Consider the following 18,779-nt stretch of genomic DNA (forward strand, 5'->3'; position numbering starts at 1 on the left):
ACATTATTTTTACCGTATGTTAGTTTTATATTTTCTTTATTAAATTCTATTTTTTTTTCTCTTTGATATTTATTTCTCTTCACCTTATATGTGTCTCCATATTTCATTGAAAAGCGAACGCAGGTCTTATTTACCCAAGAAAATCTAATCGATGTACAAATTAAATTTTTTACATTTTATTATTCGTTCATGATTTTTAAGGGTTTTTTCTTAATTATACTATATCATTTTTTTTAGTTTTTTTTAAATCTATTTTGTAAATCTTTTTTTTAATGTATATTTTTTTTTCTCTCTCTCATCAATATATTTTTTATAATTTTTTTTTATGTATTTTATAATCATAATTACTGATACTATATTATAGTATATCAATAACATACATTATTTTGAGGGTATGTTAGATTTATATTTCCTTTATCAAATTATCTTTCTTTTTTATCTTTGATATTTATTTACTTTTATCTTATATGTGTCTGCATATTTCATTAGAAAGTGAACGCAAGTCTTATTTACCCATGAAAGTCTAATCAATGTACAAAATAAATTTTTTACATTTATTATTCGTTCAGGATTTTTAAGAGTTTTTTCTTAATCGTCGATTTCTTTGGTGCCCATTGTTTACGATTCTTGATAACACAAATTAACCTCTACAAATTTTACTTGTTATTATCATTTATAATATGCTAAAATCATTCGCGGGTAGCGCGAAGATAAAACTAATATATATATATATATAATACAAGACACGATTCATTTGGTTCATTAGACTTTCAATGACATGCGTATTCAATGATGTGTGTAGGCAAATCCCATTAAATTGATGTGTAATAATAATACTTAATTTTGCTATGCTGAACGTGAGTAGTTATGATAATAATTTGCTAGTTGATTTGAGGACGGCTGGCTAGATAGGAATATAGTACATATATGCGCAGTTTAATATGAGGCGTCAGCTAAGCAAATGTATCTGTATATTAACTATAACTAATTAGTTATTGTTTAACTGTAGTCTTCTCTTTCTTGACAGAGATTAATTTTTCTTATTTATTTTCTGACATCTTGAGATCGGATCTTGTAATTTGGATTCCTTTCACATATATCACGCTGCCATTATAATATCTGCAAGATGTAACAGATTTTTTTTTATGTGATTAATGTTAATGCGTCGTACAGACGTAAGAAAAACATTTCCTTCGCGTTCGTGTGGCAATCGACATCGGGAAACCTCTGCCGAGAGGGCTACACGTTATGCTTGGAAAAGAGAAGTCCTGGATCGCGTTTAAGTTTGAAAAGCTTGGCGACTTCTGCTACTCCTGTGGAAGCCTGGAGCATAGCATATCTGATTGCCCAAGTATCGAGTCCCCGACGGACGAGTCCGCGACTCCAAGGTTCGGCGCATGGCTTTGTGGGGACGCCCCGAACAGTTCTGGTAATGGTACGAGGCGATTCAGCGGGCTCGGGTCGTCCCTGGACAAGGGCTGGGCGGGCCCTGGATTCACCCCATCTTGGGCTGGACCTCCGTCCCCGTCGGCTGAGTCGTCAAAAGAGCACAAAAATAGAAAAAACCCGCCGGAGAACTCCCCAGTGGATGAGCACAGCGGGGAAGGGAAAGAGAGCGGTGAGACTAACCTTGCTGGAGACTCGGCTCACACGGGATCGGCGGAGATGGAAGTGGAGGCCGGAACATCGGAAAATGGAACCTCTTTCCACGGTATTGGCGTGGATCTCGGCGATGAGCCTTCTCCGGAGTTGGCGACGCCAAAAGCTGGGCCGACGAGAAGAAAAGTGTCCGATAAATCTCGCCGCCAGGAGAAGACAGCCGCGACGCCTAAGGTTCAGGGCAAGGCGGGGTTACCTGGGGCACCGGTGACTGGGACCTTCCTCGCTGCCACTATGCCGGCAGGGACTCCCAGATCTGACGCGATTGGGGCTGAGGGACGTCATGGTCAGTCGAGGAACAGTGAGCCACCGCCGGTCTCTGAGATACTTAGCCAAATTGGGGTAGGCAAGATAATACCTAACCCAAAGGTTGAAGGTTTTATGCCGAATTTGAGGGAAAAAGAAGACGACGGCTCTTTTGCCCAGAGTACTTTTTCAGAAAAAGGAAAAGTAACAGGGGAAAAGCTGGTTGAAGTTGGCGTTTTGAGCGTTTCAAAGGATCCCAGAGTGGGTCAGTGGGAGCCGTTACCCAATGCTGCTGGGATTGAGTTGGGCGAGATGGGCCTTATGGCCTTTTCGGCCAAGCCCATGATGGGCAATGAAGGAAATATCATTGGGGGCCCAGCTGGACACTCTACCCGACTGGGCCAAGGTTTTCTTGGGCCTGCTGTTGCTGAGAAGGCTGCCAAAGACTCCAAAAAAAGGCCTTTTGGGCGCAAATCTGGCCCACAAGGTGGGATGGAGGCTGATCCTAATTGTGGGATGGCTAGAGAAGGTGATGGCGGGCCGGGCAAGAAGAAATCGGGCGAGAGGGTCAGAATCGGGAACGTGAAGAAGATGGCTCGCATGTTTGAAGCCGGTGGAGAGGAGTCTAGCTTGGAAACCCAGAGCAGCTCGAAGCCTTCTCCCACTCTCCAGACGATCCAGGTAAGATCTCTATCACCCTACTCTTTTTCTTTACCAAGTGATCATGGGAGGGAGCAGGTAGAGGAAGTAGAGGCTTCGGTTTCGGGGTCGGGCTCGGGTTCGAGGATTGTTACTAGTAACTTAGGAGTTTCTGACGGTTCAGATTTGACTAAGGATGATTTTGTTGAGAGAGCGGCGCCCCTCGAGAGTGAGGGCCGCCGAGCGCGATGATAGGCGTTATTTGGAACGTCCAGGGGTTGGGTAACCCCGGGACGAGGTCAGCCCTCCTTGCTCACGTTAGAGATCATAGTCCCGATTTTATTTTTCTATCAGAGACTAGACTTCGGCGTGAGGGGGCTGAAAGGGTGAGAGTTTTGTTGGGTTTCGACGGTTGTATGACGGTGGACTGTCTTGGTAGGAGTGGAGGCTTGATGTTACTTTGGAAAGAGCCTGTGAGATTCCTACTCGGGACATTTTTGAGATATCACATTGAGGGAGATCTGGTTAGTGAGTTAGGTGAGAGTTGGAGATTTGCGGGGATCTACGGGGATCCTGTGAGCGCCCAGAGGAGGCATACTTGGGAGCTCCTTCGTCGCCTCCGGAGCTCTTGCACGGGTCCTTGGTTAGTTGGGGGCGACATGAACGAAGTTGCCTCCAACTCTGAGATTAGAGGGGGTAGAGACAGAGGTCCCGGCCAGCTATCAGCTTTCAGAGAGATGATTTTGGATTGCGACATCCATGACTTAGGTTACGAGGGAGACCCTTTCACTTGGCGCAGATGAGGTATAGAGGAGCGTCTGGATAGATGCATTACGAGTCACGAGTGGAGCGATCTCTTCCCTTCGGCCACAGTTCGACACTTGAGGTTCTGGAGTTCGGACCATAGACCTCTTCTTCTGCTTACTGCGGGTTCCAGAGATCGCCGGAGGAGCAAGAGGCCGAGGCGTTTCTTCTTTGAGGAGTCGTGGATATGTGAGCCAGAGTGCGACGAGCGGATCCGTAGAGCTTGGGGGACGGGCCAGAGTGGCGATCAGAATCTGAGCTTAGCTATTGCGATCAGTCAGTGCAGACAGAGCCTCTCCCGCTGGGGCGGAGCGAGGAACAGAGAGATCAGAGTCAGGATCGAGAAGCAGAAGAAGATCGTTGAGCTTGCGGGACGATCGGGCCCGGATTTTTGTATGGAGCTCTTCAGACGGGAGGAGAGACAGCTTGACGCTTTAGTTGAGAGGGAGGAGCAGTACTGGAGACAGAGGAGCAGAATGTCCTGGATGCGGTGCGGGGATAAGAATTCGAAGCTTTTTCACCGCAAGGCTTCTGCTAGGAGAAAGAGGAACGCCATTAGAGGATTAGAGGACGAACACGGGGATTGGCATGGTGGAGACACTGAGATTGAGAGGATCGTCTCTGGTTACTTTGGTGACATTTTCTTTTCAGCGAGGCCTTCCTCGCAGAGTATTGAGTTAGTTTCTGCGGGCGTACAGCCTAGGATCTCGGAGGCGTTGAACGCCGAGTTGGAGCGCCCTTTTGAGCCAGGGGAGGTGAAAAAGGCGCTTTTCTCGATGGATGCGATCAAGGCCCCGGGAAGTGACGGCTTTCCCGCGATTTTCTACCAGAGATATTGGGACATTGTTGGCGAGTCGGTCTTGAAGACCTGCCTTGGGATTCTTAACAACGAAAATGAGGTGGCTACCATTAATGATACTGTGGTCACCCTCATCCCCAAAGTAGAGGACCCGAGACGACTCAGTGACTTCAGACCGATTAGCCTGTGCAATGTGATCTATAAGATCGTGGCCAAGTGCTTGGTCAACCGTCTTAAGATCACTATGCACGATGCTATTTCTGAGTCCCAGAGTGCCTTTGTAGGAGGTAGACTGATCTTCGATAATGTCATGGTTGGATTCGAGTCTCTCCATACGATGAAGCGGAAACGCTTTGGAAATGGAAAGTGTGCATCTCTCAAGCTTGACATGGCGAAGGCTTTCGACAGGGTTGAGTGGGCCTTCCTTGAGTCGATGATGTTGAGACTGGGATACAGCACGCAGTGGGTGCACCTTATCATGAGATGCGTTACCTTAGTCAGGTTTGCTTTCAACATCAACGGCACCACCCGAGGCAGTGTGACTCCCTTCAGAGGCCTCCGCCAGGGTGACCCTCTCTCTCCATTTTTATTCCTCTTCTGCTCTGAGGGTCTCTCAAGCCTCTTCCGAGCAAGCGAGGATGGTGGTGCGCTTTCAGGAGTCCGCTTCCGGGAACTTCACGTGTCACACCTTCTTTTCGCGGATGATAGCCTGGTTTTCTGTCGTGCGACTCCTGACGAGTGTGAGAGGGTTACAGACATTTTACGGACTTATTCTGAGGCCTCGGGCCAGATGGTGAACTTTCAAAAGTCCGATGTCTGTTTCGGTACGGAGGTTAGTGATGAGGAGGGTGAGGTTTTGGCCCAGATCCTAGGAGTTAGGAAGACGGAGTACCATAAGCGATACCTGGGCCTTCCCGCGTTTACTGGTCGGAGGACGACGGAGCTTTTTGGGTTTGTGAGAAACCGTGTCTGGGATAGGATTAAGAGTTGGAACGGTCTCTCCCTCTCGCAGGCTGGCAGAGAGGTTCTCATTAAGTCCGTCCTTCAGTCTATTCCCAGCTACGTGGCCTCATGCCATAAGATCCCGCTGCGTTTAATTAAGGACATCCATTCGGCGATTGCCAGATTCTGGTGGGGGGGTGGAACGGCGACGAGGAAAATCCACTGGTGCAAGTGGGAGGACCTCACGCGTCACAAGTGTGTGGGAGGGATTGGCTTTAGAGATATGGAGAAGTCCAACCAGGCCCTTCTGGCTAAGAGTGTCTGGAGACTTCTCAGGAGACCGGATAGTCTGGTAGGCCGTGTTTATAGACTAAGCTACTTCCCCGATGGAGATATCATGACGGCTTATCCAGGCTCGTGTAGCTCATCCATGTGGCGCAGTCTTCTTTGGGGACGCGAGATCATTCAGTCCGGTTCGAGATGGCGGATCGGGGACGGGGAGTCTGTGTTGGTCATGGGCGACAGTTGGGTTCCCAGGGACAGACCTGCCACCTGGATTGACCCCCCCTGGATTCCCCCCGATATGCGGGTAGCTGAGCTTATGAGACCCGACGGTAGTTGGGACGTCGATCTTATTACAGCGATGTTCGGGGCGGAGGATGCTGAGGCGATCTTGAGCATCCCGTGTGGTGGTGAGGGCATTCCTGACGTGCTTCACTGGCATTTCACCGAGAACGGAGAGTACTCCGTCAAGAGCGTTTACCGTGTTGCGATGGAGAGAGCCAGTACTCCGGCCACCAGCTCTTCAGATCCGACGGTGATGGAGATGTGGTGGACGAAGTTCTAGCAACTGAGAGCCCCTCCTAAGGTGAAACTCTTCTGTTGGCGAGTCTGTTTAGGCCAGATTCCGGCCAGAGCAGTCTTAGTCAAGAAGAGGATCACCTATGACGACAGCTGCCCTGTTTGTCAGGAGACGAGAGATACTGTTTTCCACGCGATTTGGGGTTGCAGGTGGAGCAGGAGAGTCTGGAAGGAGGTGGGCTTCGGCCACATTCTTCCGCCTTTCAGAGATGGCGATGTCTTCGACGCTATCCTCAGGGTGACGGAGGTCCTTGAGGTTCGTTTCCATGCGCTTTTCATTACTATTATCTGGGAACTTTGGAACCACAGGAACAACGTCTTAGCCGGGAGATCTACTTGGAGCCAGCCACAGCTAGTCCAGTGGACGGTGAGCTTCCTCGAGGAGTATAGAGCGGCTACGGTTGGGGAGACTCCGACGAGCACGAGGGTGACTACGACCCCCAGATGGACCCCTCCTATGGACGGGACCCTCTCGATTAACGTCGACGCGGCTCTCGCTCGCGACCGTGGAGGCTTTGGTGTCGGTTGTATAGTTCAAGACCACACCGGAGAGGTGATCGCCTCGTAGACGCTTTTCCTGTCTAGGGGGTTCTCCCCCCAGCTTGCGGAAGCGTATGCTGTCCTCCATGGCATAGAGCTAGTTCGCAGCGTCGGTAGCAGGAGAGCAGAGATCCAGTCTGACTGCTTGGGGGTGGTGAGGATGATCGATGACAGCGTGACGCCGGCGACAGAGCTTGGGACGATCTTGCACCGCATCTTCAGAGAGGTGAGGGAGCTTGAGGTTTTTCGCATTATGCATATTTCTCGTCTTTGTAATGTCGCGGCGCATAACCTAGCGCGCTATGCAGTTAACCATCACTCGTCCTCGACATGGCTGGGTTAGTCCCGCCTTGTTCGGAAGAGGCCATTAGGGCCGATGATCGCGAGTTGAGGTCCCGTACGGCCTCCTAGGGCCCTGGTTGTTTGAGTTTATTTCTGTTTTCTTTCCGTTGGTTTCTGTTTCATTCCTATCCTTGTAACCACGGTTTTCCTCCGCCATACGTGAGGGTTTTTATGATATTTCGTGGCATCGACCACGCTTCCTCAAAAAAAAAAAAAAAAACTTAACATCATGGACTAGGTGGGTTAGCTAAAGAATATACCAGTACGGGAGATAGGTCTTAATTGTTGTCAAAATATCGGTCTTGTTGAGTGAAGAATGAGTGAAGAGAGAGACAAGCGGACATTTATTTTGAATTATAGAAGGGCTAATTGGATTAAATACAAAAATTAAGTAATTAGCCAACTAAAACGTGTGGAATATTGCTATATAATCAATGTTTCGTAAAAAGTAAATAATCACAAACATGACGTGACATTTTTAAGTTGCTTTTTCATTGAAATAAATGGTAAGGTATTTACGTCAATTTACGAGTGTACATATATAGACGTGACTATTTACCTAAAATTTACGAAATATTGACTATATAACAATGTGAAATTATAAATGTGACTATATATCTAATGGATGTTGAAATAATTGTTAAATAAAGAGTATTTATTAACAAGTGTATGCGTGATTTGTGGCTAATATTTGAGTGGGGTCCACTCATCGGAATTTGTTCATTCTTGCGTATTCTTATTCCTCGTTGCAACGGGTATAAGATTGATTATTTATTTTCCAAAATCATTACTATAATGAATGAGAAATTGATATTCAAAGTATACTTAAATAACACATTTGTTATGTGTAGATAAAGTGAATTTAAAGAGTCCCACATGAGTTGGGTAAGTGTGTTGTGTAGTGTATATATACTATCATCTTTCTTTAGTGCAAGAGAGGAGACTGTGGGTGGGTTATCTGTCAACCCCTCGTGCGCGCACACTCACACCCGCGTGTCGCCGTCAAGCCGAGCTGGGCCGGGCTCGGGTTTCGGGAATGTCTCGGCCTTGGGCCAATCCTTATATTTTATTGCAAAATTCACTTCCGAAATTTTTATCCTGGGAGACTTTCGGTCACGAAATCCAGTACTCGTTGGAGGACAATAAAAAGCTTCAGGAAATCGTCCAACGGGCCTCGACACTTCTTTGTCAACTTCCTTTTCTTTTCCATTTCCAGTTTATGTTCTAAATTTTATTTTTCTAGTTTTTTTATCTTTAATTTCTATCAATATTATTTGGAATATTGCTAACAATGGACCCATAAATAAAAGTATATTTTTTCATTTTAAACACAAATAGTGTATTTTTTATAAACCATGATTTATAAAAAAAAAATAAAAAAATTACTCTAATGAGAGATAGGTGCTTACTAGTGTAAAATTACTCATCTCTGTCGAGACTTTCGCATTGCTACAATATTTATTCACAATAGAGGCTTTGATCTTAAATTATGCAAGTTTCTTTAATATTCATTACAGAGAGAGGAAAAAAAATAGGGTGTTCTAGCTAAATCTAATTAAAACATATTAATTGACAAAATAGCTAGGGTATGTCGATATTGCCAAAAAAGTTAAAACTGTGCGAGTACGTAACACGTGTCAAAAATATTTGTTACTATGGTAAATTACTAATATACATGGGTCAATATATGTGCTGACAATGTAAAAAAAAAATTAGTGATCTTTGTAGATGCATGACATCCGATCATTTGTGGAAATAAATCCATCGACAATGACAATAGCAACCCGCATACTAGTAATTGACCTTGCATGCTCCAAGTCACATAAAAAAGGATTCACAGAATGCCTGAAGTTTTTTGTGATCAAGTTTATCTTATGCGGGCCAATTAAACAACCTCTGCCGCGTGGAAAAAAGAAATTGAGTTTTCTCTCTGAACTGTTCTCTCCCTTTTGCTCTGCCGCGTGGTGACCCTATCCTTGTCGCTTTCTTGTGAAAGTACTGATAGATGTGAACTCGTGTTTGCCGGTAGTTGAGGGGTAGAGGGCTGGTTCTGTGCCCTGCGTGTCGGGGGTCCGATGGATGAAGTATGTAAACAATGGTCTTCTCTAGACCTGAAGGATGAAGAAGAAGGGATTATAGCCATAGCTGATGAGACTGTAGTCTAAAACTCTTTCCCTGGTGATAAAATCTTGCTGAAAAAATTGCTTAGTAATAAACCTTTTAATAGGAGAGTCTTCAAAGCTTTCATCGGGGGGTTGTGGAAAACCACCGGGAACGTTAAAATCATTGATTTAATTAGAAGGAGACGTCTTCAGTTTCACTTTTGATCACCTGATCGACAAGGAAAAAATTTCGGACGCTAGGCCTTGGCTCTTCGACAGAATGCTGTTGGCTCTGTTCGATCCTTGCGGCCGCGAAAACGTGACTCCTTCCTTTGACCGTGCGGACTTCTGGGTGCAACTACATAGGCTCCCCTTGCTTGCTCGTTCTGCCAAGATGGGGGAGACCATAGGAAAACAGATTGGAACGGTCTTACGCGTCGATGCCGACAAGGAGGGTCGGAGCAGAGACCCTTTTGTTCGGATGAGAATGAGGCTGGATGTTACAAAACCCCTCAGGCGAGGGGTCAACGTGATGTTGGGTTCAAACGCTCCAAAATTGTGGATCGATTTAAAATTTAAAAAACTCCCCGACTTTTGATACGCATGTGGATGTTTGGGTCACAACTGGCGTCAGTGTGCCGATGGAAGCTTCGGCGTTGCGACTGAAGTGAAGGAGGGAGTGGCGGAACCTGTTTCTCACCGGTTTAGAACGTGGCTCAGGGCAGAGTTTCCCAATAGGTTCTTTAATTCCTCTTTTCTATCAGAGGATCTGGAGAGGATGAGGGTCGCAGACCGGGGGGATTGCCTGTCCACTCTCCCTCGTCTGGGTCGGCGCCGCCTCTTGGATCCGTTGGCGAAGGAGACGCGAGGATGAACCGGCGATCCAAAAAGCCCAAAAATCCCACTAGTGGTTTGGCCGAGAATGGTCCGTTGGTGAACGACGCCCCTCCTGGGAATTAGAGAGCTGACATAAGTGACTCTTTGTTCGTGGGCAATGATGGGGTTAGACGAAGGAATGTTGTCTCTTCCCAGATGCCTCGGAAATGGATTGGTAATCATGACATCCCTGGTTCTTCGTTGGAGAAACAAAAAGGAGTAAATACCCCCATTAATGCGTTAAAATATCCAACGCACGGTGATAAGTCTATGTCTACCGCTGGTTTTAAACCTAGGGCTCCTCAGCAGTTGGGCCGATCTTTTAGGCCCAAACCGATTTCTGTGGGACTAAATAAAGATGGGACTAAGGATCCTGGTAGCGCTGATAAGTTGGGTTCCCAAGGCCCAAGTTCTAGTCTATCTGCTAAGGATCTCCCTCTGGGCCTACATGCTCTTTCTTTTTCGGTGGTCCAGGGTATGCCTGCTTGGCTAGGAATTGTTCGTGTGAGTGAACCTGTGTCTTCTTCGTCTCCTTCGACTCATGATACTTTCGCCATTTCCGCCCTTTCCTCGACCGATGAACCTAACAGAAGTGAGCCAGCACCGATTTCCAAGGCGGCGGAGCCAAAAAATGCCGATGGAGACCTTGCTATGATGTCTGTGGTGAGCTCGCAGTCCCTGGCTGAGTCAGGAATCCTGGAGGCGAACCCAAATCCGTTCTCGACGTTCCGAGTTAGAGGGGATGGCACCAAGTGGAAGAAATTGGCTTGGGTTGACTCGGGGTCTGGTGGGAAACCTGTTTCAACCTCTCGGGGGTCCTCGTGGAAGGATGCTCAGCCGCCGGGGGTGGTGAAGAAGATGAAATCGAGGCTGCCCCTGATCTTCACGGCGGAAGGACCCTCTTCTAAACCCGGGAAGAAGAGGAAGGGGGGAAAAGGTCAGTTGAAATGTAGTCCAACTCATGCGTCTATTGTGGTCGATGAGAGCTGTGGTCCAGGTTCGAAGAGGAAGACAGTGATCAGGCGTGGATACGAGTCGATGGTGAAAATGGCTCGTCGCGACGGCTCCGAGGGTACTGTTGAAGTGTTGTTGTCTCTTATGGATTTGAAGCCCCTACATGAGACTCATGTTCTTGTTTCGACCCCCTCTCTGTCTCCGTTTGTTTCCTCGGTGTTGGATTCGACTGGAAAACCCATTTGCTGATGAAGAGGCGCCCCTCAGCGTGGAGGGCCGCCGAACGCAATGATTGGCATGTTCTGGAACGTCCAGGGGCTGGGAAGTCCTCAGACGAGGAGGGCACTCCGTTCTCATACGCTGGCGCATCGTCCTGATCTTATCTTCATTTCGGAGACAAAGATGAGAAGTGCGACGATCGAGAGGGTGCGGGTGTATTTGGGGTTCGAAGGGTGTTTTACGGTGGATTGTGTGCGTCGTAGTGGGGGCTGATGGTGCTCTGGAGGAATTCCATCGGGTTCTCGGTTCGTTCTTTTTCGAGATATCATGTGGATGGGTTGATTACGGACAAGGATGAAAGGTGTTGGAATTTTGTGGGTCTCTACGGGGATCAGGTGGCAGCTCAGAGAAAGTCGTTTTGGGAGCTGGTTCGTAGATTGCGTCCATGGCCCGATTTACCTTGGCTCGTTGGGGGGGGGGGACTTGAATGAGGTAGCGACTAACTCGGAGCTAAGTGGTCAGAGATCGAGAGGCCCGGGTTTGATGGAGGAGTTTCGTAGGATGATGGAGGACTGTGGCCTCTGCGACCTTGGGTTCGAGGGGGAGCCTTTCACGTGGTGGCGCAACGACTCTCTGGGGGGTAGTGCTGACCGCTTGGATAGGTGCCTCGGGAATTCGGGCTGGATGAATTTGTACCCTTCTACGACAGTTCTCCATCTTGATTTCTAGGGCTCGGATCATAGGCTTCTCCTGCTTTGCACTACGAGGATCCTGAGGAGGAGAGATTGCAGGGGCCCCAGCCGCTTCTTTTTCGAAGAAGCATGGTGCCTTGAAGATGGTTGCGATGAGGTGATCCGTTTGGGGTGGGATCCGGATCCGGCGAAGACGATAGATGCCCGCATCACCGACTCTCTTAGGAGCTGTCAGACGACGCTCCAACAGTGGGGGAAAGCTAATTTGAGAGTTATGGGGGGATCAGATTGCCAGACAGAAGGAGGTCTTTCGGTTGGCGAGCGAGAGAGAGGATGGCCACAACGTGGAGAAGATCCGCCGTGAGGAGTGTCAGCTGGATGCGCTTCTCGAGAAAGAAGAGGTTTACTGGAGGCAGCGCAGTTGGACTACGTGGATGAAGTGTGGCGAAAAGAACTCTAAGTTTTCCACCGCAAGGCCTCGGTGAGAAGAAATAGGAATATGATTCGGGGGCTTGTTGACGACGGGACTAGGGTTGAAGGTACGCATAATATTGAAAAAATTATTTCCTCTTACTTCTCGTCTATTTTCTCCTCCATGCAGCCCACGCGAGAGGCTTTGGAGGTGGTAGGCGAGGCGGTGACTCCGACTATTTCCACCGCCATGAACGAGCGCTTCTTCTTCCCTTTTTTGGCGAGGATGTGAAGCGGGCGGTGTTTGACATGGAGGCGATCAAAACTCCGGGGGCGGATGGTTTTCCGGCATTGTTCTACCAGAAATATTGGAGTATAGTTGGTAATCTGGTGGTAGAATTTTGTTTGGGTGATCTGAATGATGGCAGGTCGGTGAGGGATTTCAATAATACGATTATAACGCTCATCCCGAAGATCGATAAACCAAATAGAGTCAAGGATTTCAGACCTATTAGCCTATGCAATGTGCTTTACAAGGTAATCTCTAAATGTTTAGTGGATTGCCTCAAGGGTACTATGGCTTTCGCTATTTCCGAGAACCAAAGTGCTTTTGTGGAGGGACACAAAATATTTGATAATGTGATGGTTTGCTATGAGGCTATACATACTATGTCCCGAGGCAGGTTTGGCAACGGCTCTTGTGCGGCCCTCGAGATCGACATGGCTAAGGCATATGACAGGGTGGAATGGTCTTTCCTCGAGTTTATGATGTTGAAGCTCGGATATGATGCGTATTGGGTTGACAGGGTGATGAGCTGCGTGACTTTGGTGAGCTTCTCCTTCAACATCAATGGAGAGACTCGGGGCCGGGTGGTGCCGGAGAGAGGACTGCGACAGGGAGACCCTCTCTCGCCATTCCTCTTCCTCTTTTGTTCGGAGGGCCTCTCATGTCTTCTCTGGAGACGAGAAACCCAAGGGCTTATAAGAGGAGCTCGGTTCGGCCGGAGTGATCTTGTCGTGTCTCACCTCTTCTTCGCAGATGATAGCATCATGTTCTTTCGAGCCAATAATGAGGAGTTCGGAGAAGTTGCGTGGTGTCTTGCAACCTACTCGGCTGCTTCAGGTCAGTTAATCAATTTTTCTAAATCTGACATTTGTTTTTGTTTGGATTATGACGAAGTGTACGGGGCAGAGCTCGCCGAATCTCTTCAGGCGTCGGTCACTTCCTGTCACAATCGATACCTGGGGCAACCCACGGCGGTGGGTAGGAGGAAAGCTGATATTTTTGCCTTCGTCCGGGAGAGGGTCTGGGAGAGACGCTTATCAAGGCGGTGCTCCAGGCGATTCCTACCTATGTGGTGAGCTGTTTCCGCCTTCCCCAAGGGCTCGTTGATGGGACCCACAGCGCCATCGCGAGCTTTTGATAGGGGGACACGGGGCAAGGAAAAAAGATCCACTGGTGCAAGTGGTCGGATCTTACTCGTCACAAGTCCGTCGGTGGCCTTGGTTTCCGGGATATCGGCAAGTTCAACCAGGCCCTGCTTGCTAAGAGTATATGGGGGCTTATTCGGTGTCAGGAGAGTCTCGTGGGGCGTGTCTTCCACCAAAGCTATTTCCCGAACGGGACATCCTTCACGCCACTTGCGGTTCGTCGGGCTCTTTCATCTGGAGGAGCTTGAGTTGGGGTAAGGACATTATTTTGCAGGGTCTAGGTGGAGGATTGGGGACGGGGAATCCATTTCTCTTTCTCTCGATCAGTGGATCCCTCGGCCTCCGACGTTTATGCTCAGCGACGCTCCTCCGATTCCGGCTGAAATGAGGGTTTTCGAGCTTAAAGAGTACACCGGGGCTCTGAATATCCCTCTCATCGAGACGATGTTCTCCCTCGAAGATGTTGAAGCCATTCTGAGTATCCCGGAGAGCCGGGGAGGAGATCCGGACTTGCTTCGGTGGCACTTTACAAAAGACGGGGAATATGCGGTGAAGAGTGGGTATCGGATCGCAATGGAGTAAGCTGTGGAGCCTCAAGATTCCCCCTAAGGTGAAGATTTTCGTGTGGAGGTTGTGTCGAGGTTGGATTCTGACTCGGACCATGCTTCGTCAATGCCATGTTATTACGGATACGAGTTGCCCGGTGTGCGAGTCGGCGGGGGAGACCACTTTCCACGCCACGTGGGGATGCCCGTGGGTCAAGAAGGTGTGGAAGTTTGGGGGTTTTAAAAGTCTCGTGAAAAAGTTCCGTGCCGGGGACGTGATTGGGATGCTTCTTCTTGCCTCGACGGATCTCAAGGTTAGTGATTTCAAATTTTTCCTTATTATTATGTGGGAACTTTGGAATCACAGGAACAACGCGTGTTCGGGGAAGAAGGTTTGGAAGCCCGGGGATCTTCTTGAGTGGTCGGCCGGATTCTTATGGGACTACCGGAGAGCTTGTTTCGGCACCAATCATGAGCGGGTAAAGGTCTTGCCGAGCAAGTGGAGTTCTCCCCCGGCTGACGTCGTGGCGATCTCGGTGGATGTCGCCGTGCGTGCGGAGGATAGACGCATTGGGCTTGGGATCGTAGCTCGGGACTCCAAAGGCGAGGTTCTATGCTCGGAGACAAATGTGATTCACCTCGGACTCTCTGCTCAAGTCGCGGAAGCGTCGGCAGTTCTTCAAGGTACGCGTTTTGCGTTGGATAAGGGATGGTCTCGAGTCATCATTCAATCCGATTGTCTTGAAGTGATTTCGGCTATTCGAAGGCACGGAGCGATGGCTACGGAACTAGGTACGGTTTTAAATGATATTTTTTTTCTTTTGCCTAGGTTTGAGGACGTGTCTTTTATGTTTCACCCTCGTGGTTGTAATAAGGTTGCCCATGTTCTTGCTAGTTATGCTTGTAATTTTATTTCGGGTGCCCGTTGGTTGGGATCGGCTCCTCCGTGTTTGTTGCATAAAGCTAAGAACGACCTTCATGGTATTAGTCCTTGATGTAACCACGGTATTCATCCGCCATTTAAGCGAGGGCTTATTAGTATATTCTTTCTGTGGTGTTGTGCACGGTTAAAAAAAAGTTAATCTTATGCGACTCTTATCATGGTATTGATTCGTTGATGCCACACGAGATAGTTCTCTTTATGAAGGATTCAAAAAAAAAATCGATGTTACGATGATTAAAAAAAAATAGTTGTGGGTTAACCTTATAAACATATATTACTATTATATATAATTTAGTCTTTACCATTTATTATCTTACTTATTTATATTCATTTTTGATGTATTATTTACAGAGCACACTAAAAAAAAAATTTAAAAATATAATATTAATTTAGAAATTTTTATAATTATATTATTTATTTTCCTTGGACGAGAAGAAAAATGAGAAATTTTTATAATTATATTTTATTAATTCAAAAATATTCTAAAGTATAATATGTTTTAAATCAATTATTAAACAAAACATTAAATATGAAATTATAAGACAATTCTATTTAATTAAAAAAAAAAAAAGTCATATGACAAAATAGAAAGCAAGAAAATTACACAAGCCTTTTTTTTTTTTTTTTTTTTTTTTTTTTTTGCTTTTTGAGATGCAAATTCAGAAATTTAATCTTTATATTCAAGATTTTCACTAACAACTCTTTTTAAACTGACAAAATAGCAAATCCACCGAGTCTTTCTTAGAACATAGATGACTTCAAATAAGACTTTATCAACTTAAACTTGTGAAAACTTGTCTATGCTGAAGCAACGAAAACATGAATAATCAACATTATTCTATATGCAACATAAGCATTATAAAAAGAATCAATGTGCTTAATATAATTAAGTATTTCCATCGAATTGCTATCATCCTTTTGAAAACTTCCCTTAAAACCTTTAATTCATAAAATAAATAACCATCTAAATTAGAATTTCCATCATACCTTAAGAAAAATTCAAGATTCAAACAACATTTTTTCAAGGTATCTTCATCTAATTGCTTAAGTTTTTCAAAGTTGAACATAAAACCAAATAGATTTTCAAATACTTTAAAGAAAAATTAGTCGAACTAAGCAACTTGAAACGTTGATATTGCAATCTAGCCAACGTTTCATCCAACTTTATATTCTAACAGAAAATGATGACGTGACTTAATCACGTACAAACTTAATTACTATATAATCATATACTAGAATTTGACTAACAAAACTAGTAACCAACGTTTGATCAGCGAAATTTTGCATTTAATATACGTGATCTACTGTTTCATTTAAAAAATGATTTATTCAGCATACTTCAAATATACACGTTATTCGTCCTATTAAATGATTTATTTTAGTTTATTTTAGTCCTATTGAATATTTTTTTGTTATCATTAATGTTGCCACTTTTACCCGCATGTGATTAGGTGAATTAATCAATTTTTATTTTGTTTCCTATATTATATTCATTCTGGTTAAACATTCAGGTTTGAATCAACCCGTGATGACGTTGTTGACTTTTAAAATAAATTATTATTTCTTTCCTATATTATTTCATAAACAATTTTTCCTTTTAAGTATTCAAATTTGAATCCCAGAGTGTAAATTTCCTCAAACGTTGGCTACTGTTTTTTAGTTTATTTTAGTCCTATTGAATCAAACGCTGGCTACTGTTTTTTTTCAACTAATTTAAATCACACAAGGGTATATTAGGTATTTCATAGCCGTAAATTTCAGTAAATTGATAGATTACAAAATTTATCAAACGTGGGTTAGAAACTAAAACCACGTTTCAAAATGGCTACGTTGCTAGTTTGCCCTACTTTAAATTGTTTAAATCTAGTTCTAAGAGAAGTTATTATTTGATCAACAATAAAACGAAAATACGCAACCCTAAACTCCTCAGGAGATCTTTTGTTATCATCAACATCATTTTCTTCAAAATGTTTTTTTTTTTCACGAATAACTTTTTCACAAAATTTTGGATCTATCTTCATCTCATTTGCAATTTCTTTTGCGGAAACCATAGCAGATACAAAACTATTTTCATGATAATTTTTTTTAAAAAAAGAAACAAGGCCTTTTAGTTGATCTATATGAATATCTTCACTTTGAAAGTTTTTGCTAACCGAATTGACAACAAAAAAAATATTATACCAAATAGTCATACCTAGCAAAAATTCAAAAGTTTACAATTCATATATTGCTAGACATTTAGCTTCACTCTTTATTTTGGGATCTTCACTTGTTTTCTTTAACTCGAATAAAGCATCTCGAATTTTAGGAGCTTGAAATTTAATTGCCTTAAAACTTTCAATATGACTTTCCCAACGATTTTGTGATAGTGACCTGACTATAAGATTAGATATATTATTTTTTTCAAAATTTTCCATCGTTTGGGAGAAGAAGAAAATAATTAATAAATTCGTTGAAGAACTCCAAAAAAAGATACGCCCCTAACACAAGAGTTTGCAACATCACAACTTACTAGATTAAGACTATGACAAGCACATGAGTATATAATGCTCTAGGATTTACATCTAATAATCTTTTTTGAACACCTTGATTTTTTCCTTTCATATTAGATCCATTATCATATCCTTGACCTTTTGCATATTATATATCAAGCCCTAAACATTTAAGTTCTTCCACAAGTTCATAAAAAAATCTTTTTTCTGAAAGTGTCGTCTACATTTAGAAATCCTAAAAAAATATTCTTGAATCATAATAGGATTTCTAGAAATATCTACGCACGTTAAGATCATAGTCATTTGTTCTTGATGGTTTACATCCGGAGTACAACCAAGAATAATAAAGTAGACGTATTTAGCTTCTTTTATTTTTTAAAAATTGTATTTTTCACCTCTTTTGCTAATACTTGAATCAATTCATTTTTAATATTATGCCCTAAGTAATGATTGTGAATTTCACCATTTTGAAAAGGACGAATATGCTCTTTCATGACTGGGTTATATTCACTAATCATTTCAATTAAACTCAAAAAATTTACATTGTTCTCTTGAAATATTTTCTCATTACTTCCACGAAATGCCAAATTATTTTTTGCTAGACTTTTCACAATGACTATGATTCTTACTAAAACATTTTTCCAATTTTCCTTCTCTTTATTAAATTTTTCTTGGACATCTTTGTCAATTTTTTTATTCTTAGACAACTCTACTTCAAAATCAAACCAAGCACTCATATTAATTAAATGTTCATTGCTTGTCTCGTGACTCTTCAACTTGTAACTAAGATGTTTCCAATCTCTAGTTCCTTCATTTCCTAGTCGACTCATACATTGTTTAACACCAAATAGTTTGAAAACAAAACAATATACTTTGTCGAAATCTTTAGAATAAACCAACCATCTCCTATCATGTTTCTCTCCATTTGATAAATTTCTTACATAATTAGAAATTGCAAAGTGTCTAGAATTTTATTCTTTGGGAAAATTTATATCACTTTCTCGTATTGGACCTTTCTCTATTACTAATTTTTTTTACTTGTTATCTATATTTTTTCATCTTTCCGGATCATAAATACGACTCAAGTGATCATTAGTTTCTTGATTTTCATTATCTAGTGTATTCTTAATTTCATGGGTATTCTTTACAATTGAGCTATTGTTATCGCCTAATACTTCTTCATTTATTTCTTCATTCGATTACTTGCTTGAATATGCTAGATTTTTTTATTGCATAAAACAAATTTTTCAGTTGCTCCTTTTCGTGATTTAACAAAGCTTTC

At 44.0% G+C, this 18,779-nt stretch overlaps 1 protein-coding gene across 1 annotated transcript; it reads left to right on the forward strand.

Moving 5' to 3' along the window:
• The first annotated feature begins 11,052 nt into the window (after positions 1–11,052).
• Positions 11,053–14,099, forward strand: LOC149390855 (uncharacterized). Its single transcript, XM_089619873.1, has 7 exons — positions 11,053–11,190; positions 11,247–11,411; positions 11,713–11,980; positions 12,277–13,209; positions 13,267–13,391; positions 13,514–13,732; positions 13,845–14,099. The coding sequence occupies exons 1-7, from the start codon at positions 11,053–11,055 to the stop codon at positions 14,097–14,099; spliced, it is 2,103 nt and encodes a 700-aa protein (XP_089475999.1).
• Positions 14,100–18,779: the final 4,680 nt, after the last annotated feature.

This window comes from Urtica dioica, chromosome 7 (genome assembly GCF_054948205.1).
Source record: "Urtica dioica subsp. dioica isolate 48M chromosome 7, U.dioica_male_clone48M_v1_H2, whole genome shotgun sequence".
Classification (NCBI taxonomy): domain Eukaryota; kingdom Viridiplantae; phylum Streptophyta; class Magnoliopsida; order Rosales; family Urticaceae; genus Urtica; species Urtica dioica.

Coding starts and splice junctions, on each gene's coding strand:
- LOC149390855 (XM_089619873.1), top strand. CDS start 11,053: ATGATTGGCATGTTCTGGAACGTCCAGGGGCTGGGAAGTCCTCAGACG. Junction 13,210..13,266: donor AACCTACTCGGCTGCTTCAG/GTCAGTTAATCA, acceptor ATTATGACGAAG/TGTACGGGGCAGAGCTCGCC. Junction 13,392..13,513: donor TTGCCTTCGTCCGGGAGAGG/GTCTGGGAGAGA, acceptor AGCTTTTGATAG/GGGGACACGGGGCAAGGAAA.